The following is a 25,501-nucleotide window of genomic DNA, read 5'->3' on the forward strand; positions in this document are numbered from 1 at the left end:
CAGCTCAGTATATAGATGTCAATTTTCCTGAGCACACAGGTATTATAATCAATCATTTTCTAAGTGAGAAAATGAAAAAAAGAATGCTTTGCATCATTGTTAAAAGTATGGAATTAGATACTCTGCTATTTTCACCATTGGCCTCTACTGTTCTTCATTTGTGTTGCTTGGACACACCTCTAAATGAGAGCTACTACATTGGTTCATTTCCTTCCATTCTTAACTCCTGAATCCTTTGAAAGAAGAAAGATGGGAAAGAACAGGACAAGGGCACTTAGGATTGTGGTATTCCTTGAGAGCCTGTATCACCATTCAAACTGCCAAGGTATCTGCTATGTTGCTGTATAGTTACATGTACAGAAATCATGCTCCCTGGTCCCAGCTTCCAGTCTACGCTAGGCAGCAGCCATGTGTCCAGGGCGCCCAGGGCACATCCCTGTCATTGTGCTCATTCCTCTGTACCTTCATCATCTTGTATTACCCAGCTCGTAACAGATGTTCAAAAATTGGTTTTGAGAGTAGAGAATGGACTTGAGGACACGGGGAGGGGGAAGGGTAAACTGGGATGAAGTGAGAGAGTGGCATGGACATATATACACTACCAAATGTAAAATAGATAGCTAGTGGGAAGCAGCCACATAGCACAGGGAGATCAGCTCAGTGCTTTGTGACCACCTAGAGGGATGGGATAGGGAGGGTGGGAGGGAAACCCGAGAAGGAGGGGATATGTGGATATATGTATATGTATAGCCGATTCACTTTGTTATACAGCAGAAACTAACACACCATTGTAAAGCAATTATACTCCAATAAAGATGTTAAAAAAAAAGTGCTAAAATTAAAAAACAAATAGGTTTTGAATGATTGAATAAACAAAAAAAAAGATTATGCTAATGAATTTACTGTTGAAAATAAGAATGCCTTTGGGTTTAGAAACAGCTAGTTTAGGACACAGCAAAATAAGAGAGCTAAAGGAAAGGCCGAAATAATTAAGGGAACTGATAGTTTTCACAGTATGTTAGCATATACTCTGTAGGGAGACATATTTCAAAGTTTGGCTCCTATTCTCGTTTCCCTGTGATCAGTGCAGCTGTAAGACTGCTGGAGGTACTTTACATATAAATGACATTACTGTAACCTCATAAAGAGCTAAACTATATGGGACTCAGACATGCGCATACTCATCTAGAACTGGCCACTAGAAGTAAGCTGAGAGTCCGCGTTCTTGATACAGATGACACTGTTTAACTATCATACCTAAAAATATGCTTTAAAAAAACTTTAAAATCTGATCCCCGTGGTTTCTCATAGATAGCAAATAATCATTATTTACTCAATATATTAAATATGCATTAAATACATATGGAACTTAGGTTCACTATATACTGCTTGGTAGTTTGGGGACAGTTTTACTTAACCATGCTAGATCCGGAATTTTCTAATTTCTAATCACAAGGTAGTGATAGTTCATTCATAGCACACTTTGAGGATTCGATGTTTATGCTATACAGTATTTTGAGAGCCTCTGAGAAGAAATGATATAAATACAAAATATTGTTGTCCTAGTAAAAAGTTAAAACAATATTTGCCTAAAATATACTGTTACATGAAGAACACGTAATTCACTGTTTTTTTCTTTTTTTAAATTTATTTATTTATTTATTTTGGGCTGTGTTGGGTCTTCTTTGCTTTGCGCGGGCTTTCTCTAGTTGCAGCGAGCTGGGGCTGCTCTTTGTTGCGGTGCAAGGGCCTTCTTAATGCGGTGACTTCTCTTGTTGCAGAGCATGGGCTCCAGGCATGTGGGCTTCAGTAGTTGTGGCACACGGGCTCACTAGTTCTGGCACACAGGCTCACTATTTGTGGCTCATGGGCTCTAGAGTGCAGGCTTAGCAGTTGTGGCACACTGGCTCAGTTTCTCTGCAGCATGTGGGATCTTCCCGGACCAGGGCTCGAACCCACGTCCCTTGCATTGGCAGGCAGATTCCTAACCACTGCGCCACCAGGGAAGTCCCTCATTGTTAAACATTAGCATGTTCTGAAAACATTTACCCCACCTACAAGTTTTAAAGCACTCAAAATACCAGTTTTCACCAAGAAAGTTTTGTATGTCAGTTAGTAAATATTGAGGTCTGGTGAGAGCTACACAAAGAACTTAGCCAAATATTCACATGAGGGAAATAAATGTAAAAATACACTTCTACCAAAAGTATTCAACTCTAGGGCAAATTGCTTTCCCAAGTAACTTTCACAGAAAGCCTATACCTCATGACTCATTAGCAATAATGACCCCCTCTTTCATGATAACTGAGAACTCACTAGTCAGATTGCAAGGGATTTTATTTCAGGCATCTGTAAAATGTACTCACCTCCTAAACCTCTGGCCACATTAAAAAGCCAAGATATTAATAAGAAAGAAAAACCCATCCACATTTCTCTCTGCCTGAAAGGACTCCTCAGGGCATTGAGAGAAAGATTCACTTCAAAAGAAGTTATATCCTAATTAGTAGTTAATTCTTCTCTCCCATGTTATTTAGTTTGCTCTTTAAAAGACAAATATCACTGCAGCAAAACTGCCCTGTCTTTAAGCAGTAGAAATATACCAACAGACCTTAAGGCTACACTGGCAACCCAGGCATTAAAGAATTAGAGTTTTATGCACTGGAAGAGAATGAAAAACTTAGTGACCTTAAGAATGTCTCTTCATGAGAGAGCTTAGGTAAAAACATTACATAATTTATTCTGTTTATCATTAGCCTTATTATTCTTCCTTAATTAAAACTGATCAAGAGACATATGATGTATACAAACACATAACAAAGTTAAAAGGATAGTATATTTGGAGCCTAAAGACCCTAGTTCAAGTCCCAGTTCTGTCACTTACTCATTTGCATAACTGAATTTTTGACTTCCGCCCGGAATGGATGGTTTACTAAGATGTGGAGAACTGGAAAGGGCATCTTTGGAACTGAGATGGAAAATGAGACATGATATTACAATCTAGAGCCACCCCTTGTGCTGCTGGTTCCTTCACTCCTACTAGTTCCTTTTCCCTGAGTTTTACACTGGAATTATTAGTGTTCAATAAATATTGCACAGCAGAGGTGGTGAAGGAAGACAGACTCTTCACAAAGGAGAGCCATGGGTCCAAGACAGCCCCGAGTCAGAAGACCTGAGACTTAGTCCTTGTGGTCTGCACTGTGGATCATGATACCGACCATTTTCTGTTGACTCTGGGCCCCTGTTTTGTCAAATTAAAATGAGGGGGTTGGTCTTCGAAGCTCCCACACCCAGCCTACCCCAGGGGAAAACATTCTCAGGAGCTTCCACTTCGGCAAGACATTCAGTGTAGTTCTTTTGTTTGTTACTCTTGTTTAATACTTGTAAAACGCCACACATTTCCTGGACTGCGATTATTGACACTTACTTGAACACTGTTTTCCATCAGCTCCCAGCTCAAAACCAGGGTGGCAGGCACAAGTGAAAGATTCCACTGTGTTCACACAGCGATGGCGGCAGGAAGCAAGCCCTTCAGCACACTCGTTTACATCTGCAGAAAGAGATACACAGGAGCTGTGTCTTCAGAGCTGGAATTAAGGTTTATTTGTAAACTATAAAAATGCACTAAAGCATCCCCTGCCTCTCAACCCCCAACATCAAACGTAACAGTAAAATACCACATAGGTTCCATATTTGCAAATAAACCAACTGCGAATGACATGAACTCTACTGTAGGTCTTATGTTCTCAAACACTTCTTTCTACCTATTAGAACCTACTAGTATCTATTAATTTGAAGAAAGAGAAGACAAACAAAAAATAGACCTTTTCTATCCTCTAATAATATAGGCAGAAGTCACTGTAATTTGTCTTCATGAATATATATCAAATTCTTAACCAAAAATGGTATCTCTCTGATTTAAGACAGTACAAGTGGCCATACACAAGGCAGATTTGGAGTCTTCATATGTAGCAATCCATGGTGTATATTGTACATATGATTGTTACAGGGCAATGCCATTTAAACACTGGTGCCCTCTCTCTCTCCTGACACTGATGGCCAAGTCTATTCAGTATAACATCATTTTGTGGCCCATGTAGTTTCTGCAGGCCCCCCCTTTAAATGGATAGGTCTCACCATTATTTTCCCAAATAGAACCTCCTCCTTGTACGGTCCTGCATGCCACCCCCCACCAGGACTCTTAAGAGAAATACTCATTTTTCTAAGGTATTTATAAAACCCTACATAGGCAGTAACTTTGGGGACAGACTTTTTAGGAATAATGTACCAGATATTATTAAAATAAAAATTTGAAAAAGATATTATATAGATAAGTATGGATATATGTATATATCTATATATGTATACGTTTGTCAATTTTCCACAAATTTTAATAAGATCCTATTCTGTGTCAGAAACTCAGCAAGGTAGGTGCTATGCAAACAGAGGACCAAAGCAGAAATGTTCTCTGTCAGAAAAGTACGTTAACATAATCCACAGAAAACTTTATCTTGGTTTTGGCTTAAAGAAAAAAAAAACTAACTTCACACTAATTTTTATGTCTAATTCTTTTTCAATTTCTTAAAGTGTTTATCAGTCCCATAAGTCAGGAAACATTTTGTATTTTCTTAATTAATGCAAATAAACTGTTTCTCATTTCATGGAAATGCTGTGATAAAAATGAAGGATTCTGTGATTTCTCAGAAGTTATTAAAACAAAGACAGTCCCACAGGAATGACTTCATTTATCAGTTCTGGTCACGAAGTAATTTATCACTTTCATCTTTGAATTGAAGTGTGTCTGTTTTGCTATTTCTAGGAAACAGAAATAAGTAACCTTGTAGTTATAGAGTTTCTTTCCTTTTGGTTTTAATTATTCCTAACTTCTGAGAGCACTCATTTGCACATAGTTGCTTTTCAAAGGTTATCCCCACCTTCTGTAGCCTATAATAAAAAACTCCCTGTGAGGTTATGGAAGGTTTTGAAATATTAATTCTGAAATTCACTTCAGAACGAAAAACAGAAAACAAAAAGAATTAATTCTGAAACTACACCAGATCATTTTTTGTAACTAAAAATTTCACTGAGTTTTTACAGTTTCATAAAAATACCTTTCAGAATGATCAAATAAGAATATAAATGTTCTTTTTTAAGCATAAATGAAAACACCTTTCTCCTAGTTGTTCTGACTAATCAAAACTGAATTACCACAGAATTTCAAACAATTACCCAATTAATCCATCAGTTTCAACTTCCAACCTGCACAGGCCTTTTTGTATTCAGACAGCTGGTACCCTGGGTGACAGGCACTCCTGGCCACGCCATGCTGACTCTGACAGATGTGAGCACATCCATTTCCACCCATGCAGGGGTCCATTGCTAAAAGCAATTAAGCAGTGATAGTTTTCAATTCATTAACTTCAGAAAGATGTACAAAGCAGAAGTGTGGAGAAAGGTAAAAGAGAACTGGGAAAGGAGGATTTCTTACATAAAGATGGTAAGGCCTCTGGAAAGTCTTTCCTGCTTTCAGATGACGCTAATCCAACAAAATGTTTCCCATTTTGTGATCTGAGCTCCAAAATCTGAACAAATTCAAACATGGATCGAGGTCAAAGAAGTGGCTAATTTTACTCTTCTCAAAAGTCCATCTGCTGCCCTCTTGTACCCAAAGTTAAATAGAATCAGCAGGAACTCCTCCACACACCTTTTCATTTTTTCTCCTTCTGTCCCCACCTTTTCTACTCCTTTGAGCAGCAATTATCCTCAGATAAACCTTTCACCTCCTCTAGATCTCCTCTGCCTTTGGATAAGCAGCCACGGTGCCAAGAAAAGGCCAACTGGAGCAACATGGGAGAGTCTTAGCTACCGCTGCCATGGAGATGAAATAAAGAAGTTCAGATCCCACTGGAATTAGTGAGTGACCTCCTTCTGATCACCTTTTCCCCTCACTTGCTCTCATCTTAGTCTTAGTCATATTCTCTGGAAGTCCAAAGTAATGTGAAGCCACACGTCCTATAAGGAGTACCTCCACACAGAGCTTATTTGTTGAATTGATGAGCTAAGTGATCCTGGTCTGACTCTGTAAATCAGCCTTGGCTACATTACAAGCTGCTGGGGTGGAAATTCCTACTCCTGTATGTTCCCCATTTCCTTTTTTAAAATAATGCACAGAATATAAAAAGCAGAACAATGAATAAAGCTACCTTGCTCCCACATTCACCCAGTTTCAATGTAACAACTACCACAAAATGCAAGCTGGCAGTACATTAATGCTTACATGCTTTTGTTAATTTCTTGTAAATCCTTCCAGACTTTATGAAAATATAAGCGATACAAATATCTATCTATCTATCTATCACAGATACAATATACATTGTTCTACTTCTTGCTTTTATGTAGGGAGAGATTGAATTGAATTTGTGGAACAGTTTGGGGGAGTATTGCCATTTGAACAATATTAAGTTATCTGATCCATGAACGTGAGATGTCTTTCCATTTATTTTAGTATCTAACTTATTTCAACAATGTTTTGCAGTTTTCATTATATAATTTTGGCACTTCTTTTGTTAAATTTGTTTCTATGTATTTTATTCGATGTTATAATAGCTAGAATCGTTTCTTAACTTTACTTCCAGATTTTTCATTGCTAGTGTATAGAAATCCAATTGATTTTTATAGTTTGATCTTTAATCCCACAACTTAGTTGGATTTCCTTGTTAATTCTAATAGTTTTTTTAGGTGGACTCCTTAAAATTTTCTGTTACAAGATCCTGTCATCTGTGAACAGAGATATCTTATTTCTTCCTTTCTAGTCTGGATGTCTTCTATTTTCTTGCCTTTTTGCTCTGGCTAGAACTTGCAGTACCATGTTGAATGGAAGTGGCATGAATAGATATCCTTGCCTCATTCCTGAGTATAGGGGGAAAGCTTTTAGCACTTCACTATTTAGTGTAAAGTTACTGTGTGTTTCTCATAGGTTCCATTTATTAGGTTGAGGAAGTTCTCTTCTATTTCTAGTTTGTTGAGTTCTTTTATCATGGAAAAGAGTTGGATTTTGTCAAGATTTTTTTCTTGCATCTATTGAGATGATCAGGTGGGTTTTGATATGGTATATCACATTAATTGATTTTCAGATGTTGAACCCATCTTGATTTCCTGAGATAAATCCTACTTGATCATAGTGTGTAATCAGTTTTATAAATTGTTGGATTTGGTTTACTAATATTTTGCTGAGGATTTTTACATCTACATGCATAAGAGATATTGGTCTGTAGTTTTCTTTTTTGTGAAATCCTTGTCTGATTTTAGTATCAGGGTAATACTGGCTCCATGGAATGATCTGGGAATTGTTCTCTCCTCTTCTATATTTTGGGATAATTTGTGAATAATCTGTATTAATTTTTCTTTAAATGTTTGGTATTATTTACCACTGAAACCATCTCAGTTTAAACTTTTCTTTTGGGAAGGTTTTTTTTTTTTTTTTTTTTTTTGGGCAGTACGTGGGCCTCTCACTGTTGTGGCCTCTCCTGTAGCGGAGCACAGGCTCCGGAGGCGCAGGCTCAGTGGCCATGGCTCACGGGCCAAGCCGTTCCGCGGCATGTGGGATCTTCCCGGACCGGGGCACGAACCCGTGTCCCCTGCATCGGCAGGCAGACTCTCAACCACTGTGCCACCAGGGAAGCCCTGGGAAGTTTTTAAATTACTAATTCTATCCCTCTCTCTCTCTCTTTTTTTTTTTTTTTCCCCAGGAGGATGTGTGTAGGTCACACACAAATACTACACTATTTTATTTACTTTCTTTTTTTTTACCTTTTTTTACAATTTAAATATAGTTAAGGAACAGTATTATGTCAGTTTCAGGTGTATACCATAGTGATTCAACATTTAAATACATTATGAAATGATCACCATGATAAGTCTAGCTTTACGTATTAAATGTCTAACCAGATTTTCTATTTCTTTAGAAGTCAGTTTCAGTAGTTGCTGTCATTCTAGGAATGTGTTCATCTAAGTTATCTAATCTGTTGTGACACAGTTGTTCGTAGTATATCCTATTTTCTTTTTAAATTTCCTTAGGGTCAGTAGTGATGTCCCTCTTTCATTAATGATTTTAGTTATTTGAGTCATCTTTCCTTTTTCAGTCTAGCTAAATGTTTGTCGATTTTATCGACATTTTCAAAGAACCAACTTTTGGTTTTAATTAATTTTCTCTCCTGTTTTTCTATTCTCTATTTCATCAGTTTCTATACAAATCTTTATTATTGCCTTCCTTCTTTTCTTACCTTTTCTCATCCTTTTTCTCCTTGTGTTGCTCCTGCCCAGTATCAACTCTCTAAAAACTCTTACATTCGAGTCTGTAGATTCAATCTGCCCCACAATTTCACAAAAGTAAAATTTGCTGGACCTTTTTGGTTTTGCTTGTTTTCTTCGTTTTCTTCTGTATGCTTTGTCACAGGTTAAGAAAAAGATGTTGACCTACACAGCCATGTTTATACCAGAAACTTACTTTCTTTACTCCATAACCTCTACCACCAGCTTTTAAGACCAGCAGTCCCCAACCTTTTTGGCACCAGGGGCTGGTATCGTGGAAGACAATTTTTCCATGGAAGTTGGGGGAGATGGTTCAGGCGGTAAGGCGAGTGATGGGGAGCGATGGGAGGCAGCAGATGAAGCTTCACTCACTCGCCTGCCACTCACCTCCTGCTGTGTGGCCCGGTTCCTAACGGGCTGTGGACCAGTACCAGTCTGCAGCCTGGGGGTTGGGGACCCCTGCTTAAGACAATGGGAGAGGTAACTTTTCTTAACTCTGAAAAGTGAGAAGTCAATTCCACCAGATGCAAGATTATAAAGCATATTGCAGTTATCTTTGATATGTTCTTCTCATTGACAACTACCTCTGGGAACTTCTCTAAATTTACTTTAATCTCTTATTGCCCTTAATGCCTTCTTTATGCCCAAGGTCTCCAACTATGAGGGTTACCGGTCAGGATAATGGCTGCATATAACCTCCCTACAGCAATCCATTGTACTGTCAAAACTCCCTTCTGTTTTTTTGTTTTTTTTTTTTTTTTTTTTTTTTTTTTTTTTTTTTTGCGGTATGCTGGTCTCTCACTGCTGTGGCCTCTCCCGTTGCGGAGCACAGGCTCCGGACGCACAGGCTCAGCGGCCATGGCTCACGGGCCCAGCCACTCCACGGCACGTGGGATCCTCCCAGACCGGGGCACGAACCCGCGCCCCCTGCATTGGCAGGCAGACGCTCAACCACTGCGCCACCAGGGAAGCCCTCCCTTCTGTTTTTGAGACTGATTTTAACTGTGAATTTAAGGATTGGGCTCTAGAGTTCTGCTGGAGGCAACTTCTGGATTACAGCACATGAAAGAGAAACCAAAGGAGAGCTCAATGATCTTCCTCAACTGGAGAGACAGATCCCACATCACGATTGTTAAGGCAAGTAGAATTTGTGGAGTGCTGGAAAGGGGGTGGGAGAGTGTTATGTGGAGAAAAAAAACCTCCAAAATCTATATAATGATCTTTTGAACCTTTGACTAAATATAATTCAATATATACATAAGGGTACATCTCCATGAAGTCAGACAAAGAACAACACACTGGAAAGAAGAATAAGGGTAACTGTTAGCCAAACAATTCCCAGAGCACACTCAGAGCCAGGAATCAGTTCTCAGCAGCCAAGGTGGAGAAATGTTGTTGACTACACAGGGCATTCAGTAGAGATTCCAGAAGGGCCATGGCTAAGTAGTATGGCTAATTGAACCCCAGAGTAAACTTTACTCTAGATTCACCCTAACAAATCTTAAAAACAGTGTTTGGCAGGATTAAACTAATCTGTACATGAATTAATTTGGCATCCAGAAAAAAATGTATGATATTTTTTAAAGGAGTACAACAAAAGCTAGCACTCAACCATGTAAAATTCATAATGTCCCATACCACATGAAAAATTAATAAACATCTGTAAAGAGTAAAAAAATGTGACCCATAATCAAGAAAATACTCACTCAGTAAAAACAGACTTAGAAATATTAGTGACGATTAAATCAGCAGATAAGGACATTAAAGTAGCACTATAAATAAACCAAATATGCCTAAAGAATTAAAGAAAAAAATGCATTTAATAAGGAGGAAAATAGAAGATATTAAAAAACTACAAAAGGGAACTTTTGGAGAAGAATACCAGATCTGAAATAAAAATTTCACTAAATGGGACTAACAGCAGATTAGATAATTAGAAAATTATGGAACTTGAAAAAACTTAGAAATATAAATTATCCAAAATGAAGCAAGGAAAGAAAAAAAAAACAGCCTACACAATTTAAATAAGAAAGTATGGGTGACCAGTGGGGCAATATTAAGCAGACAATATCAAGTAATTTGAATTTTAGAAGGAGATTCTCTAGTCAAAGTACCAGGAAAGAGGCAGCCTAGCAAGACAGCAAATTTCTACAAAATAACTGCCCTGCTATAGCCAAACATGACACCAGAGGTTGAGTGGCAAGGCTAGACTATCCCCCTCACCAGGCTGTAATGAGGTGTTTCTCCCCCTCCCTTGGGGTGGTATCAGAGGAAGGTTTTGAAGAGTCAAAACTTTCACTACCACTCTGATAATGAGCCCACTCCACCATGGTATCCATGAAAGCCATATGGGAACAGTAAATAGGCACATCTACACTTCCTAGCCAAGTGGCATCAGTGGTGGCCCACTGCAGAGCTAGAATTCCCATCCCTGCACAGAAGTAATGAGTCATACTCTCCTCAGGAGTTCACAGAAGCCAGATAGGAAAGTTGGACTTCTACCTCGATCAGGCAATAACAGGTGGCATTCTCCCCTTATCTTTCCTAGAGTTGTGTCAAAGAAAACCAACTAAGATAGAAGATTTAAATGAGATATAAAGTCTCATAACATAATACACAAAATGTCCAGGTTTCAATAGAAAATCACTAATAATATCAAGAATCAGAAAAATCTCAAAATGATGTAAAAAGTCAACCAATAAATGCCAATATCAAAATGTTAGAAATGTTAGAATTATCTGACAAAGATTTTAAAGCCACTATTATAAAAATGCTTCAATGAGCAATGACAAACATGCTTTAAACAAATGAAATAGAGTCTCAGCAAAGAAATAGAAGATATGAAGAACCAAATGGAAATTTTAGAACTGAAGAACACAATAACTGAAATAAAATATCAGTGGATGTGCTAAAAAGCAGAATGGAGGGGACAGAGGGAAGAATCAGCAGATGGAAGATAGAACAATAGAAATTACCCAACTGAACAACAGAGAGAAAACAGACTGAAAAAGAAAAGAAAAAAAAAATGGAGCCTCAGAGACCTATGGAACTATGATAAACTATAGCATTGTGTCAATTAAGTCTTAGGGGATAGAAGAGAGAAAGTGGGGCTGAAAATATATTCAAAGAAATGAGGCAAAAAATGTATCAAATTTGATAGGACATAAATCTACAGATCCAAAAACTTGAGTGAAGCCCAAGCAAATTAACCCCACCAAAACTGATCCTAAGGTACACCATAGTCAAACTTCCAACAATTAAAGTCAAAGGAAAAATCCTTAAAGCAACAAGAAAGAAATGATACCTTATCTATCAGAGAAAAATGTGAAATAACAAAAGATTTCTCATCAGAAATCATGGAAACCAGAAGGAAGTGACAACATTTTTCAACTGATGAAAAAAAACACAACCCAGGATTCTATATCCAGCAAAATTACCCTGCAGGAATGAAGGAGAAACCAAGACCTTCCCACATGATGGAAAGCTAAGAGAATTTATCTCCAGCAGACTACTCTGAAATAATGTCATTTTTCTAAATAGAAGGGAAATTATTTTTTTTAAAAAAAAGGGAATAGTGCAACATCAGGAAGAAAGAAAGAACAAGAGCATCAGAAAGAAAGAAAGAGCAAGAATAAGAAATATTCTCATTTATAATTCCTTTTCTTAATTTTATTATTCTTATTAATATTTATATATATATATTATTTATATATAAATACAAAAAACTTTTCCTCCCCTCTTGAATCTTCTAAATTATACTTAATAACTGAGCAAACCCTATAACATTGTCTGATGTGGTTATAAATGTACATAGAGGAAATAGTTAAAAAGTTATATATGAATGGAGAAGAGTAAAGAGAAAGTAGTTAAGGCTTCTACACTTCACTTGAATTGGTAAAATGATTCTACCAGTAGATAAGTCAGTTATACACAATATAATACCTGAAACAACCAGTAAAAAGCTAGGTAAAGAGATACACTCAAAACTGTTATGGGGCTTCCCTGGTGGCACAGTGGTTGAGAGTCCGCCTGCCAATGCAGGTGACACGGGTTCGTGCCCCGGTCCGGGAAGATCCCACATGACACAGAGCGGCTAGGCCCGTGAGCCATGGCCGCTGAGCCTGCACGTCCGGAGCCTGTGCTCCGCAGCCGGAGAGGCCACAGCGGTGAGAGGCCCGTGTACCGCAAAACAAACAAACAAAGAAAAAAAAACCCAGAAAAAATAGATAATATTATTGAAGCAAAGAGCTGTTTTTTTTTTAACATCTTTATTGGAGTATAATTGCTTTACAATGGTGTATTGGTTTCTGCTTTATAACAAAGTGAATCAGCTATACATATACCTACATCCCCATATCTCCTCCCTCTTGCATCTCCCTCCCACCCTCCCTATCCCACCCCTCTAGGTGGTCACAAAGCACTGAGCTGATCTCCCTGTGCTATGCGGCTGCTTCCCACTAGCTATCTATTTTACATTTGGTAGTGTATATATGTCCATGCTACTCTCTCACTTCGTCCCAGTTTACCCTTCCCCCTCCCCGTGTCCTCAAGTCCATTCTCTATGTCTAAGAACTGGTTCTTAGATCAATAAAATTGGCAATAGCGACTGACAAAGAAAATAAAAGAAAAGATACAAATGACCAATATCAGGCATGAAACAGGATATCACTATAGACCCTGATGACATCAAAAGTATAATAAGGCACTACTGTAAACAACTCTGCCAAATTTGGCAACTTGGATGAAATGGGCTAATTCCTTAAAGGAAATACAAACAACCACAACTCGTTCATATGAAATAGAGAATGTGTATAGACCTATAACTCTGAAAAAATTAATTCATCATTTAAACACTCCCCAAAGAGAAATCTCCAGGCCCAGATAGTTTCACTGAATAATTATACCAAATGTTTAAAGAAGAATTAACATCAATTCTACAATTTCTTCCAGAAAATAGAAAAGGAAATACTTTACAATTTATTTATTTTATGAAGCTTGTATTATTCTAATACCAAAGCCAAGCAAAGACAGTACCTAAAAAAGAAAAAAAAAGAAGAACGAGAATACTATAGACCAGTATCACTCATCAATAAAATTGCAAAAATCCTTCCCAAAATTTTAGCAAATAGAATCCAGCAATATATACACAAATTATGCAACATGACCAAGTAGGTTTATTGCAGCATGCAAGGCTGGTTCAATATTCAAAATCAATCAATGTACTCTTCATATTTACAGAACAAAGAAGAAAATTCACGATAGTATCAATCAATGTCAAAAAACATTTGACATAATTCAACGTATTCACGATAAAAAGAAAATGGGAGCACTGAGAACTTCCTCAACTTGATAAAGAGCATATACAAGAAACCTACAACTAACATTATACTTAAAGGTAAAAGACCAAATTATTTCCCCCTAGGATTAGGAAGAGCACAAGAATGTTCATTCTCATGGCTCTATGCAACATAGTGCTAAAAATTCTAGCTGGTGCAATCAGGCAAGAAGAGGAAATAAAAGGATCATTGATCAGATAGGAAGAAATAAAACTATTCCTATTTGCATATGACATGATTGTCTGAAAATCCTAAGGAATCTACAAACTCCTAGAACTAAAACGTGAGTTCAGCAAGTCAGCAGGATACAAGATAAACATATAAAAATAAATTGCATTTATACATACTATTAATGAACACATGGACAGTGAAATTAAAAAGACAAAACATCTGCAATTACTCATTTACAGGACACATTTTATATATTTGAATAGATTACATACAATTCTTTGAAGGCAGGGACCTGACTCATATAACTTGATATCCCCATATGACTAGAATCTATATAGAAGGTGCTTTATAAACTGTGGTTTGTTGGAAAGAGGATGCAGCTATCAGAAATTTGGTTTCAGGTATTGGTCTGTTAGAAGCTGGAAAATTGAATGACACAATAGATACACAGTGGTAGACTCTAGATGCATATGAGGGAATAGGACCATGTCCTTGCCCTCCTGAACCATTCATTCTGCTGGGTGAGGTAGACAGTATATGAGTAAATCAATAAGAAAAATCATCACAGATTATTCTGAGTGCTGTGAAGGAAATAAACAGGATGATGTGAGAGACAGTAGCTGAAGAGGAGAGCCTGACGGGAAAAGAGAATTTGGGGTAGAGATCATAAGACATTGAGGTAGAAAAGGCATAGCATACTCAAGAACAAAAGGAAACCTCTGGATGCACATGTAAGACCCTGTGGTCCACAGTAAAGATTTTGGAATTAATTTCAGTTCAGTAGTAAACCATTGAAGATTTTAAATGGAGAAGTGGTAAGGTCAAAAGTAAAATTCCCATGTCTCCCAAATCTTGGTTCAATAATCCTTTATTTTTATTAAAGATGGTTAAAATATGTGTATTTTTTAAGAAAATGCTTCATTACAAAATGGTAGCCCTGAAGCCACATAGGATAAAATCTTTCACTGACTTTGCAATCTTAAAAATCTCTCTGTATCTTGCATTCTTATGCACAGTTAAGGCATTTCAAATTCAAAAGAAATTGCTGTTTCTTTTTAATTTCTGTGTAACTTGAAGAACACAAATAAAAAGGTAATTTGGATGTATGAGTTTGCATGAATTTCACTAAATATGTTAGCTTAAGAGCAGTTTAAAATAATACATTGCAATTTATCTTGAACAGCTCAAACTCTGGCTGAAAATCATTTTAAGGGCTTGATTATTAGTCACAATTATCGAAAATGCTCAAGTAAAAAAAAAGTTATTTTATATATTCCCAGTACAACTTAAAACCTTATTTAGGTTTTTAAAAAATATGAGATAAAAATATTATTTAAAAATTGGTTATGACTATAATATTTATTTCAAATGAGTGTTTGTCATATACTTCTACTTTCCAAAGAATGTATTGGATAAACAGCCAGAGAGATATTCTTGACTTATTTGTAAAATTAAACACATACAGCCATCTTGCAAACTGAGCCAATTTACACCTCTGAATTTTAAAGAAAAACTTCTTATAGAATCTGTACAAATGTACACTGAGGCAGCTAAATGTTATTTAATTATAATCAGTAACACAAATTTCAAGCTCAACACCAGAATTTTTTCTCCCTTAAAGATGCTCTATTACACTTCCTCAAGTTTTCCAGTCACCAGTCTTCTGACAGTTAAAGATGGAAGAATTAAAGATGCCGTGGAAAAGATCTGACTACTTCTGTTCTTAGTATTAAGACCTCCCAAGACTCTCAGGTAACACTTTCTCAAAATGACTTTCTCAAAAGCACATGTTGGTAACCTCCATGTATATCCCCATAGGCCCCAGAGCATTTGCTAAAGGTATTCACTAGTCAGAGTCCCTTGATTTCCCCTCTCTAGAGTCTCACTTTTTGAGTTTCAAAGATGCCTGAAAGCCAGTGACTCTATTTGTAAAGTTAAGATATCCAAGTTTAACAAAATACCCATGTGGCTAAACAATGCACCTCTTCATATATGAGGGTTTATTGGCATTTTACCAGGGAATGTGTTCTGGTCCAAGAAATATATTCCTAATGAAAATTACTTGGCTATATTGCAATAAAATATCCCCTCTAAAATCCCAACAGCTTCCTTAATTGTTGATATTTTAAATATATGGGGTCTCTATATGTGCAGCAATTCTAGGTAGAGGACTTCTGTGACCTTGGCATTGTTCTCTGGACCAATTCTTACTCTTCTTTCAAAGCTTAACTTAGATATCATCCCTTAAAAGCTTTTTCTGAAGCCCTTTAGGCTGGTTTACATGATATGTACTGGGGTTCCTATAATATATGATGTACAACTTTACTACTGTGTACTCTTCATGCATTTGTCTCCCCCACCAGACCATGAGCTTCTTGAGGGCAGGGACCTTTGATTTTTGTATCAAAGAACTCTTCACTTCCAACTTCAGTGCCTGGTATATAATAGGAAGTTGGAAATGTCCCTTGCAGGAAGGAAATGAATGACAAAGCAACATGTGAGAGAATGGTGAAGAAGATAAGCAGATTTTCTATCTGGTGAAATACCAAATGACTATCCCAAGCCTGAAGGAAAGAAATCCTCAAAGCAAAAATGAGATAAAACAATCATTCATTCCATGCTCTTGAAAAAGAGGCAGAAAACCCCCCAAACCTTTAGATTTTCTTTTTAAGTTTTGCTCATTACTAATATTATTCATTTCCTACACTCACTAGAACTGTTAAAGTCCCTCAGAGAGTCAAGATTTATTTCTAGCACAGCATTATGGATCCTTTTCATCTAGTCCTAGATAAAATGCAAGAAATCTATTTAGTTCATGGAGAGAAGTGCAGCTGCCGTTGGAGCTCCTACATGCTTAATGAACTGCATGTTCACTTGAAAGGCTAATCCCATCCAACTAGAGTTAGGGCCATTATGAGGCTTACAAGGGTGCTCAGACATGAAATGCTGGCTAAGAATCTAACTGAGATTCATGATAGACAGCATCCTGGTTTATAGGACAGGGAGGTTGTATTCATCAAAGTACAGTATAAGACTTTGTATTGATTGAATGGAGAAACTAGCCACATCTTCCTATGCTGCTATAGTTTAGTCTAGCTGTCAATTTGGCAGTTCCTGGGTTGCAAATTGTGGACACTATTGCTTAACATTCATGTCTGCTTCACATCCCAGCAGCATCAGTTCACCATCGATGATCATGTTTCCTAACTGCAGTCCAGCCCAGCTGAAGAGCCAGTTTCTAACACAATTGCAGCCAGCTCCGACAAGAGGTCTGGTAGTCAAATGCCACCTTCTCTGAGGCACTCTGGAGACTATCTGCTTTATACAGCATTGATAGATGCAATGAGAAAACCAATGGACAGAAAACAAACACTTTTTAAAGTTAAGTATTTTATATTATTAAAAATTCTATTCTTCCTCAGAATTGCTATAATAATTATTGTCTAGAATATTCACACTGATATTTAACAGGTTAACCTTTCAAAATGGCATAGAGGAAAGATAAAAAAGACATGAATTTGTAACCTGACTGCCAAGGTCACTAGCTCTGTGACCTTGGGACAGTCTTTTGACTTCTAGGAGCTTTTAGCCCCTTAACTGTAAAACAAGCATAATAGCAACTACTTCATGGTATTGTTGTAAATATCAAGTGAAATAATGTACGTAAATCAACTAATACAGTATCTGGAATATTGTTCAAATGTTAGGCATTATAAGTGTAAATATAAAAGAGAGGAATTGAAATGGACAAAAGACTAATAAGCTAACATCAGAAAGAGAGTTTTGGAATTTAATACATTTAAAGTAAAACAACTGTGAGTGATATGAAATCCAGAGTGTATTCAGGTTTGTGAATAGCTAAACCTGACTGAAGTTGAGGAAATAAAAAATCCTTATGTAGGGAGTTAAAAGAATCAAGACAAATACTAAAATCAGCAAAGATGTACTGAATTCTTACTAAGTGTCAGATCCTAGGAGAGAAAGATAAATAAGAACTGACACTATGCAGGGAGATGAACAAATATGTACAAATGGGAAAAGATGTAGAAAGAGAAGATCAAGTATTAGAAAAAGAACAAGACCAGGTAAGAATAGGGTCTCAAAATCTAAGGGAAGAGACTTTCAAGATGGAAGTCAAGTGCAAGCTGGGTCAAAACTGCTGAGGGCTGAGAGTCAAAAGAAAGCGCTAGCATGTTATGAGTGCTTTCCTGGTGCTAAGTACAGTTTCAGGCACTTCTCACATATTTGTTCAATACATCATTCAAGTAAGATAAGGAAAAGTATTTATTGAATGGTAGTAGGGAACAAGGAGATGAACTGAAGAGATAATAGCTCTGAGCTACATTTGGAAATCTTTAACAAATAATAATACTTATTATAATTATGGACTAATAATTATTAAAATTATGGATAATATATGCTTAATATGTTCCAGGAACTCTTGTAAGTGCTTTAAGTGCATTCATTCATTTAATCTTCATAAGAACTCAATGAAGCAGGTACAATTTAAATATCCATTTTATAGATAAAGAAACTGAGGCAGAAACTGTATTCAAGATCCCAAAGCTAAAGAGTGACAGAACTGGGATTTGTGGAAAAAGGAGGGCTTCAAACTCAGGAGGCTGGATTCAGAAACTTGTTTAACTTCTACACTATACTAGAGGAGAAGAGGTCTGGGCTCTCTCGTGATAGCTATAGAGATGGGATGCTTACAAAGATAGGTTATAAAGGGTGGTGTACCCAGAAGATAAGTGATGAGAAGACAATTAAAGTTGGACAACAATGATAAATACAGAAGACAGAACAGCCAGTGGGGGAATGGGGCTTTTGATCCTGGGAGATGGGAGAAATGGCATTAAAGAAAAATTTGAGAGTGTGCAGAAACTGATTCCTAAAACTCAGTAATCAAGGATTGGGAACCAGCAAAGTGAGGCTCCTGGAAGGTTGCACTGGATAAAGTATATGTGGTATGAGAACAAGATTCGGTGTCATCAATAACTGAATTCCAGTCCTGACTCTATCAAGAAACAGCTATGTAACCCTGTAGCTGAAAATGTACTCCTCTCTGCTTTAGGGTTCTAACAATAATTTTTGTAAGGAAACTTACTAAGCTCTTTACATGCATTACTTATTTAACCTTCATTCACAATCTTATGACATATGTATGATTATTATGCCCAAATCACAGATGAGGAAATACTAATGAGTTTAAATTAACAGCGCATCTTCACAGTGAATGAAGGAGCTGGGATTCCATTCCAGATCCATCTGATCCCATAGTCCTTTATACCACGAGGTCATACTGCTTCTTTAATAACCAGATGTTACCAGTGAGAAAAAAATAGGTTTGAGAAACTTGAATCTAATCCACAATGCATAAGTATAGGAATGCAGGAAGTTGAGAGCAATGGCAGCAGTGGCAATTGGGGATCAGTTATTTGAAACTGAGTATGTGTGTAGCACCAACCCCCAGGACCGAGTTGAAGTGCTGGCTAGGGAAAACATCCCCAGAGTGTGAGCAAGTTTTTTAGGGGGGGCACTTGTTGGGTGGGTGGGTGATTGAGATAAGACATGTGCAGGAGTGATTGAAGAGAATTGAATAACATAGGATCATTTCAAAAGTGATAAGAACAATGAAAATGGATCTTCATTGCTTAGCTTTTCCTAAAGCTGGAAATTATTTCACAAGAGTTTTCCTCTTGATGATGCAGGAGGAATGTTGGAATACTGATTTACAAATTGGGATACTACATTTTTCAAGGAAAGTCAAATGTTCAAGTGTATTTACAGATACCAGACCTTTCATTTTTGGTTCGGAAAATGTTAAAATACAAAAATTTCAAATCATTTCCAAAGTGTTACTATAGCTTAATAACTGTCATCAATAATTTCCATGTATAAAGGCATTTCTAGACATACCAATATTGAAAACAGACACACTTGGAACTGCTATGAAAGCAATGGTAGATATAATTCCTTGATGTATTTGCAAAAGGTACAATAGGTCAATGAAAACCATTTAACCTCAATGCTCCAATAATCATTTATTCAGCTTCTAGATGATCTCTGTAATTCAAAGGATTCAGACAAACATTTCCTTAGGTCAAATACCACTAAAATAGGAAACACAGGACACTTTGCAGATCTGGACTAATCATCATTAACCCTTACTGAAAGCCTATTATATATGCAAGGCACCTGAGTCTTAACGATTTTGTCAAATGTGAATTTATACAAATCATCTTTTAGACTTCCAAAATATTTCATAAGGTCAGAACAGAATTATTAGGCTTGTTTCCTGCAAGATACACAGTGGTGATGTGATTTTCTAGAAATCAAAACAGGATTTGAATTTAGTGTTCTGCTGCTTCCGGTTTTCAGTCTATGTGTGTAAGGCTGAGGTGCCCTAAGATTTAAGTTTGCATAAAAATTTGATGTCATGAATTGTGCAAATAACCTCTGAACCCTAACAATTTTAACCACTGGAATTTATCTTAAGGAAATTATCATATTGGGAGCAAAGATTTATCTGTAAGAATATTTACTGCAATTTTCTTTAAAATAATTAAAATGTGCAAATCTAATTATCCTACATCAGGATATTGGGCTGCAGTTATAAAAACAATGGTATGCTATGCATAGTACAGTCAGCTGGAAAAATCTTGGGTTCCAGAGTTACAGTTCCTGGGTTCAAATCCTGCTTCTGTCACTTTCACACTATGAAATCTTGGGCCAATTACCCAACTTCTACTGTGCTTTATTTCCTCTTTTGTACAGTGGGGATGGTAACAGTGCCTACTTCATACAGTTGCTGTGAATTTAAATGAGACAATGAATATAAATGTACTTTTCAGTGGTGTCTGACCCAAAGGTAATTCTAAGTAAATATAAGCTATTATTATAGTGCAGTCATTAAACATCATATGGAAATATTAAATTTTAGTTAAATTTTTGTAATTAAATTTATTACACTAAATAATGTTTTAAAATATTTTAATAAAGCAAATTGTATAATGGAAGGTACAGTATAATCTTATGTCATTTACTTATACAAATAAAATACTTGAGAATATATACACCAATACATAAAAATTGTTACTTCTCTATCATGGAATGGGCAGTTTCTACTATTTTTCCTTTGTGTTATTTTATTATCCATTTTTTTTTTAGATTTCCTTCAATGAACTTGTATTGCTTTTATAATAGAAAGTGTAAAGCAATAAAAATAAAATAAATTGCATGGCATATATTGATCCATGACAAAGTTAAGAGGACCTCAGTAGAAGTTGCTGGTTTTAGTATGTTGGTAATTCCTGAGGCAAGAGATGCTAATGACACCAAAAAGACCACAGGGAGAGGAGAGGTGTGGAGGGGGACTCAGTGTATTCAGTATAAAGTAATAGAATTTGAGGTTGATGACAGTAGGACCAAAAAGTCAATGTCTGCTGAAAACACAAAAGGTGCAATTTCAACATCAAGATCACTACCACTGAAGTAGAAAATAATTGTTTATAATGATCTGGAAATAGAGTGATTTTACCTTGACTTAAATATGTAAAGCCCTGATTAAATTCAATCCCTCTTTATGCTTTCTTTGGGTTTATTTTCAGTTCAGTTTTAGGTGTCATTTCAAGGTCTGAACAAATCCACCCCCGTGGTAAATGGCAGTGGGATACAAGGGTGGAAGGACCTTCAATCATTCCAAATGGTGGCTATACACCTTTAGTGTTGGTTTTCCTTATGTACTTTTAACTTTGATTTTTTTCAGTACTCCTTTTATGATGCCAAGTTGTTTGGTAAAAATCACTGCTGGTATCTAAGATGTCATAACATATATATGTGTGTATATATATATATATATACGCACACACATATATACACACATACACACATATATATACATATATGTACGTATATACATGTCACAGTCCTGTTGCTTTCTCTTTACTGCCTTGGACAGTGACACGTTGTCAGCAAAATCACAGCCCTGTGTCTGTGAGCACTGCAAATGTCCTTCCAACTGCCACACGATTATCTGTGGGTTCTGGATAAAAATATAGGTGAACCATGAATCATTCCATAGGTCTTTACATTTTCTAAAGTCAACTCCTTTGGCACAGTTGCATGATTTTGAGCTTTTATTAAAAATGGTACAAATCAACGTGATTAAATCAATGAAATTCCAACCACGTGACTTCATAACTGGAAACATAAGTGAATATGATTTAAATAATCCCAATAGCTTTTGATAGAAAAAAATATGTGTGACAGCAAAGTCCCAAACATTAACTTGAATAAAGTAACTAAACTATGTTGAGACAGTCTAAGTCAGTGGTTGGAAAAGGGCCCCACCTCCCTGTCCTGTGTTATTCAGTATTCCATGAGCTACCTCCAGGAAAAGAGGTGTTACTACCAAACTTCAGTTTACAGCTGAACTAGCCTTTCAATCAAATTTATAATCACCTTCCTAGGGGCAGAAAAATCACTCTCATGCAAACTGCCAAACAAAAAGGAAGTGATCCATAAATGTTTGTTGAACAAATAGTCTTCCCATCTTTTGTTGGATTAGGATTAGATGAATGTAGGCAGAGAATCTGCTTATATCAACAAAGAACTTAATTATGCAGAGTATTTGCTAATGTCAGTAGTTGCTGGAAGGCAGATTTTTGGGGGACGACTGGAATTTCCTCCTAAGTGTACAAGGATACTAGAAGAAAATGCCTCTGTATCCTGATTTTATCCCAAGTATAACAAAACCAAGGTCTTGGGAAGTTTGTCTACACTATATAATATATCAAGTTTTAGTTCACCCACATAATTCTAAAGGCAAGAAACCTTAATATATTCATTTTCTTCTTCCCACTTCTATCCAAAATTGCCAGTTGTTACTTATTTATTGCTGGCAAACTGTTGATTTTATAGGTGTTGGAACATTAGCCACCATAAGACTATGAACTTGCACTTGTAAATTCACACCCACCTCTGTTGATGCCCAGCAAAATGGCCTCTGTTGCTTTCCTTTGGTTACACAGAATAACTTCAGCAGAATAATTCACAACTCAAAATGTATATAGTTGCTCAGATAAAATATGCATAATTTCAATTACAAAGATCATTTTTTGTCAGTGGTGTTAAAATAGGTAGGGTATTTTTTCTTTCAGTGTATAATGGGGGTCTCTGCCTTACCCTACCCGCTGTGCAGCGTTGTAAACTTGATCCCAATTGCCCTCTAGTCTTTTGCTTAGGAAAGTAAATTCTAGGGTTCATGAAAAGCGGTCATTCTTTTGCATAACTTCCAGTGATCTGAGAAAGATCTCTAATTAAGGAACCCCTAGGATATGTAGACTGAAGGGAGCTCATATCTCTGACAGTGAGAAGGCTTGGGGACAGAGGAGCAGTGATACAGCACTAAATCCCAAGGGAGGTTAGTAAGAAGAGCTTGGTGGCCACGTTGGAGATAATGTTGACTAGGAGACTAGAAGGGGAGAAAACATTGGGATAATTAGGAAAAGAAAAACCCGCAAAGACCTAATCTGGAAAAAAAAAAAGTTGGAACCATCTAGGGAATAAGAAATGATTCCAGAATTTCGATACCGAAAGATCTTGGGGAAAAAAATAACACCCTGTTTGGAAGAGAATGCAGTCTTGAAGCTTCATTTTCATAAAAGCAAGCACACGGTTTATACTTAGAATTTATGCTAGAGATTAATAAAAATATCCAAAAAATTAAAGGATGGTTTATTTACATTTTACTTAGGACTGAGAAAAATATATTGCCCATATTAAAAAATACTTATCATTTTGGGGTACAACTGGGAAATGGATAAAAATTATGGGAGGAAGGCTAAAGCCTCCCCTTAACACCCCTACTGAATGAGTTGAAGTTAGCATGTGGAGACTTTTCAGAGAATTTTAATTAATTAAATAAAAATAAAAGAGAGAAGACTTGCTTTTTCTCAAAAACATTACTGTGAATATACATAGCTTCCTCTCTTGGGTCTGCAGACCATTTCTTCTTGATGTACTAGTAACAAAATACACAGTGGAGAATAAAAACCCTCACCCATCCTTCTTAGTCTGTGCATTTCCACATTTTCCAGAAATCTTTGTTTGCGATTCTTATAAACTCAATGGGATACTTAACATCACCTTAAATTCTTGAATCGTCACATTTCATCACCGCGAATCATATTGCTATAGCTGGCTGCCCTGCCTTAAAACTCAGTGACTGTGAACCTAAGGCCACAAATGGTTCCAGAAAGAATTAAGGCAACAGCTGTTTATGGAAAGCAACGTGTGAAGTAGATTGCAGGGGAAAAAATGATTGTTTCAAACACACAGCCTTGCAAAATGGCACATAAGGCTGGAAGAAGTTTCATTGCTCTCAACACGCTGTTCCTTTGCAGTAGGTAATATGCGTTCACTATGACTTCCTCTCACAGTGTCTGCCGTCTCATTTTAGCTGGTGGTGTGAAAGGCTCCAAGGCCGGTAGTGTTCATCAGTGATCTGAATACACTATGGCTCATAGCCCCCATTGCTAACAGAGCAAGAGCTGACAGCTTGAATGCTGGAAGAGGCAAGAAACAAAGTAAAACAGATGTCAAAAAATCCTGTGCTTGTTTGGGCATAAATAGCATGCTGAGGAATCAATTGCTGAAGAAAATCTATTTTTGTCTATTTCCTACCTACTCCTGAGGTTCTTTGGCTAATATAGTTGGATATCACCCCCCTCCTCTGAAGAAAATCATCATATATATATATTAGTGCCAAACTCAACAGAAACCACACAATCATTATCTACAACATTCTCATTCTAATAAGATGTATTTCTTCCTTAGTGACAGAACTTCTCACATTTGGAGGACAATATCCTTTCAGGGAGTCAGAGTAATGAGAAGAAAATTTCCAGCTGCTGCTACAATTCATAGTATATATATATATATATATATATATATATATATATATATATACCCACTGTAGATATGAAAAAAACCCTCTGCAAAGGGCCTTTATACTGCTTTATTGGGAGTGAAATTGTTAATGATAAAAATAAGTTTCTAATTTTATTTTATCTTCACCTAGCTCATAGTAGGGTGTCTTGCACACAGTGGTCATTTAACAAATTCTGCACAATTATATCCAAGGACCTGGCAGTTGAAAAACTATGTTGGGGATTGGGAATGAGTGCAAAGTAGTCAATTTTCTAAAACCAATTCTGAATTAGAGAAGATACTAGAGAACTACTCAAAGAAATAAATTAACACTCTTCTGTTTTCATCTACACTGAATCTGAGTTCCACAAAGGCAGTAACCATGTCAGTTTCCTCCCCACTATAATCCCATTGCTTAGAACAATATGTGGGTTATATTCAGTCATGGGCCATCTTTGTGGGTGTTAAGCCTATGTTGCTTCAAAAGGGCCCCATACTTCACCCTTGCCTGAATGCTTTGCCATCACCATCTTGAAATTCTTAATACTTTTTGAACAAGGTACCCCACCTTTTTAGTTCTGTACTCATCCCTGCATATTATGTAGCCAGTCCTTCACTCAGTACATGTGTGGAATGAATAAAAACAAATGAAAAAAAAAATCACCATCTAGCTTTTCCATCCTATGAATTCCAAAATTTTCAATCGTGTTTGGAGGCCTTCAAATTTAGTCTCTATAACTTCCCTGAAACCAAAC

At 36.7% G+C, this 25,501-nt stretch overlaps 1 protein-coding gene across 1 annotated transcript in view; it reads right to left on the reverse strand.

Annotated features, from left to right (window-relative positions):
• The window catches only part of LOC309961779 (EGF-like and EMI domain-containing protein 1), a gene marked incomplete at both ends in the record, with an annotated part of 452,551 nt that overhangs the window by 21,359 nt on the left and 405,691 nt on the right, over positions 1–25,501 (reverse strand). Inside the window, 2 exon segments of the mRNA XM_082839272.1 lie at positions 3,425–3,547; positions 5,257–5,376. Coding sequence (XP_082695398.1) covers positions 3,425–3,547; positions 5,257–5,376 — 243 coding nt within the window.

This window comes from Leucopleurus acutus, assembly GCF_964270905.1.
Source record: "Leucopleurus acutus genome assembly, chromosome: 5".
Taxonomy (NCBI): Eukaryota; Metazoa; Chordata; class Mammalia; order Artiodactyla; family Delphinidae; genus Leucopleurus; species Leucopleurus acutus.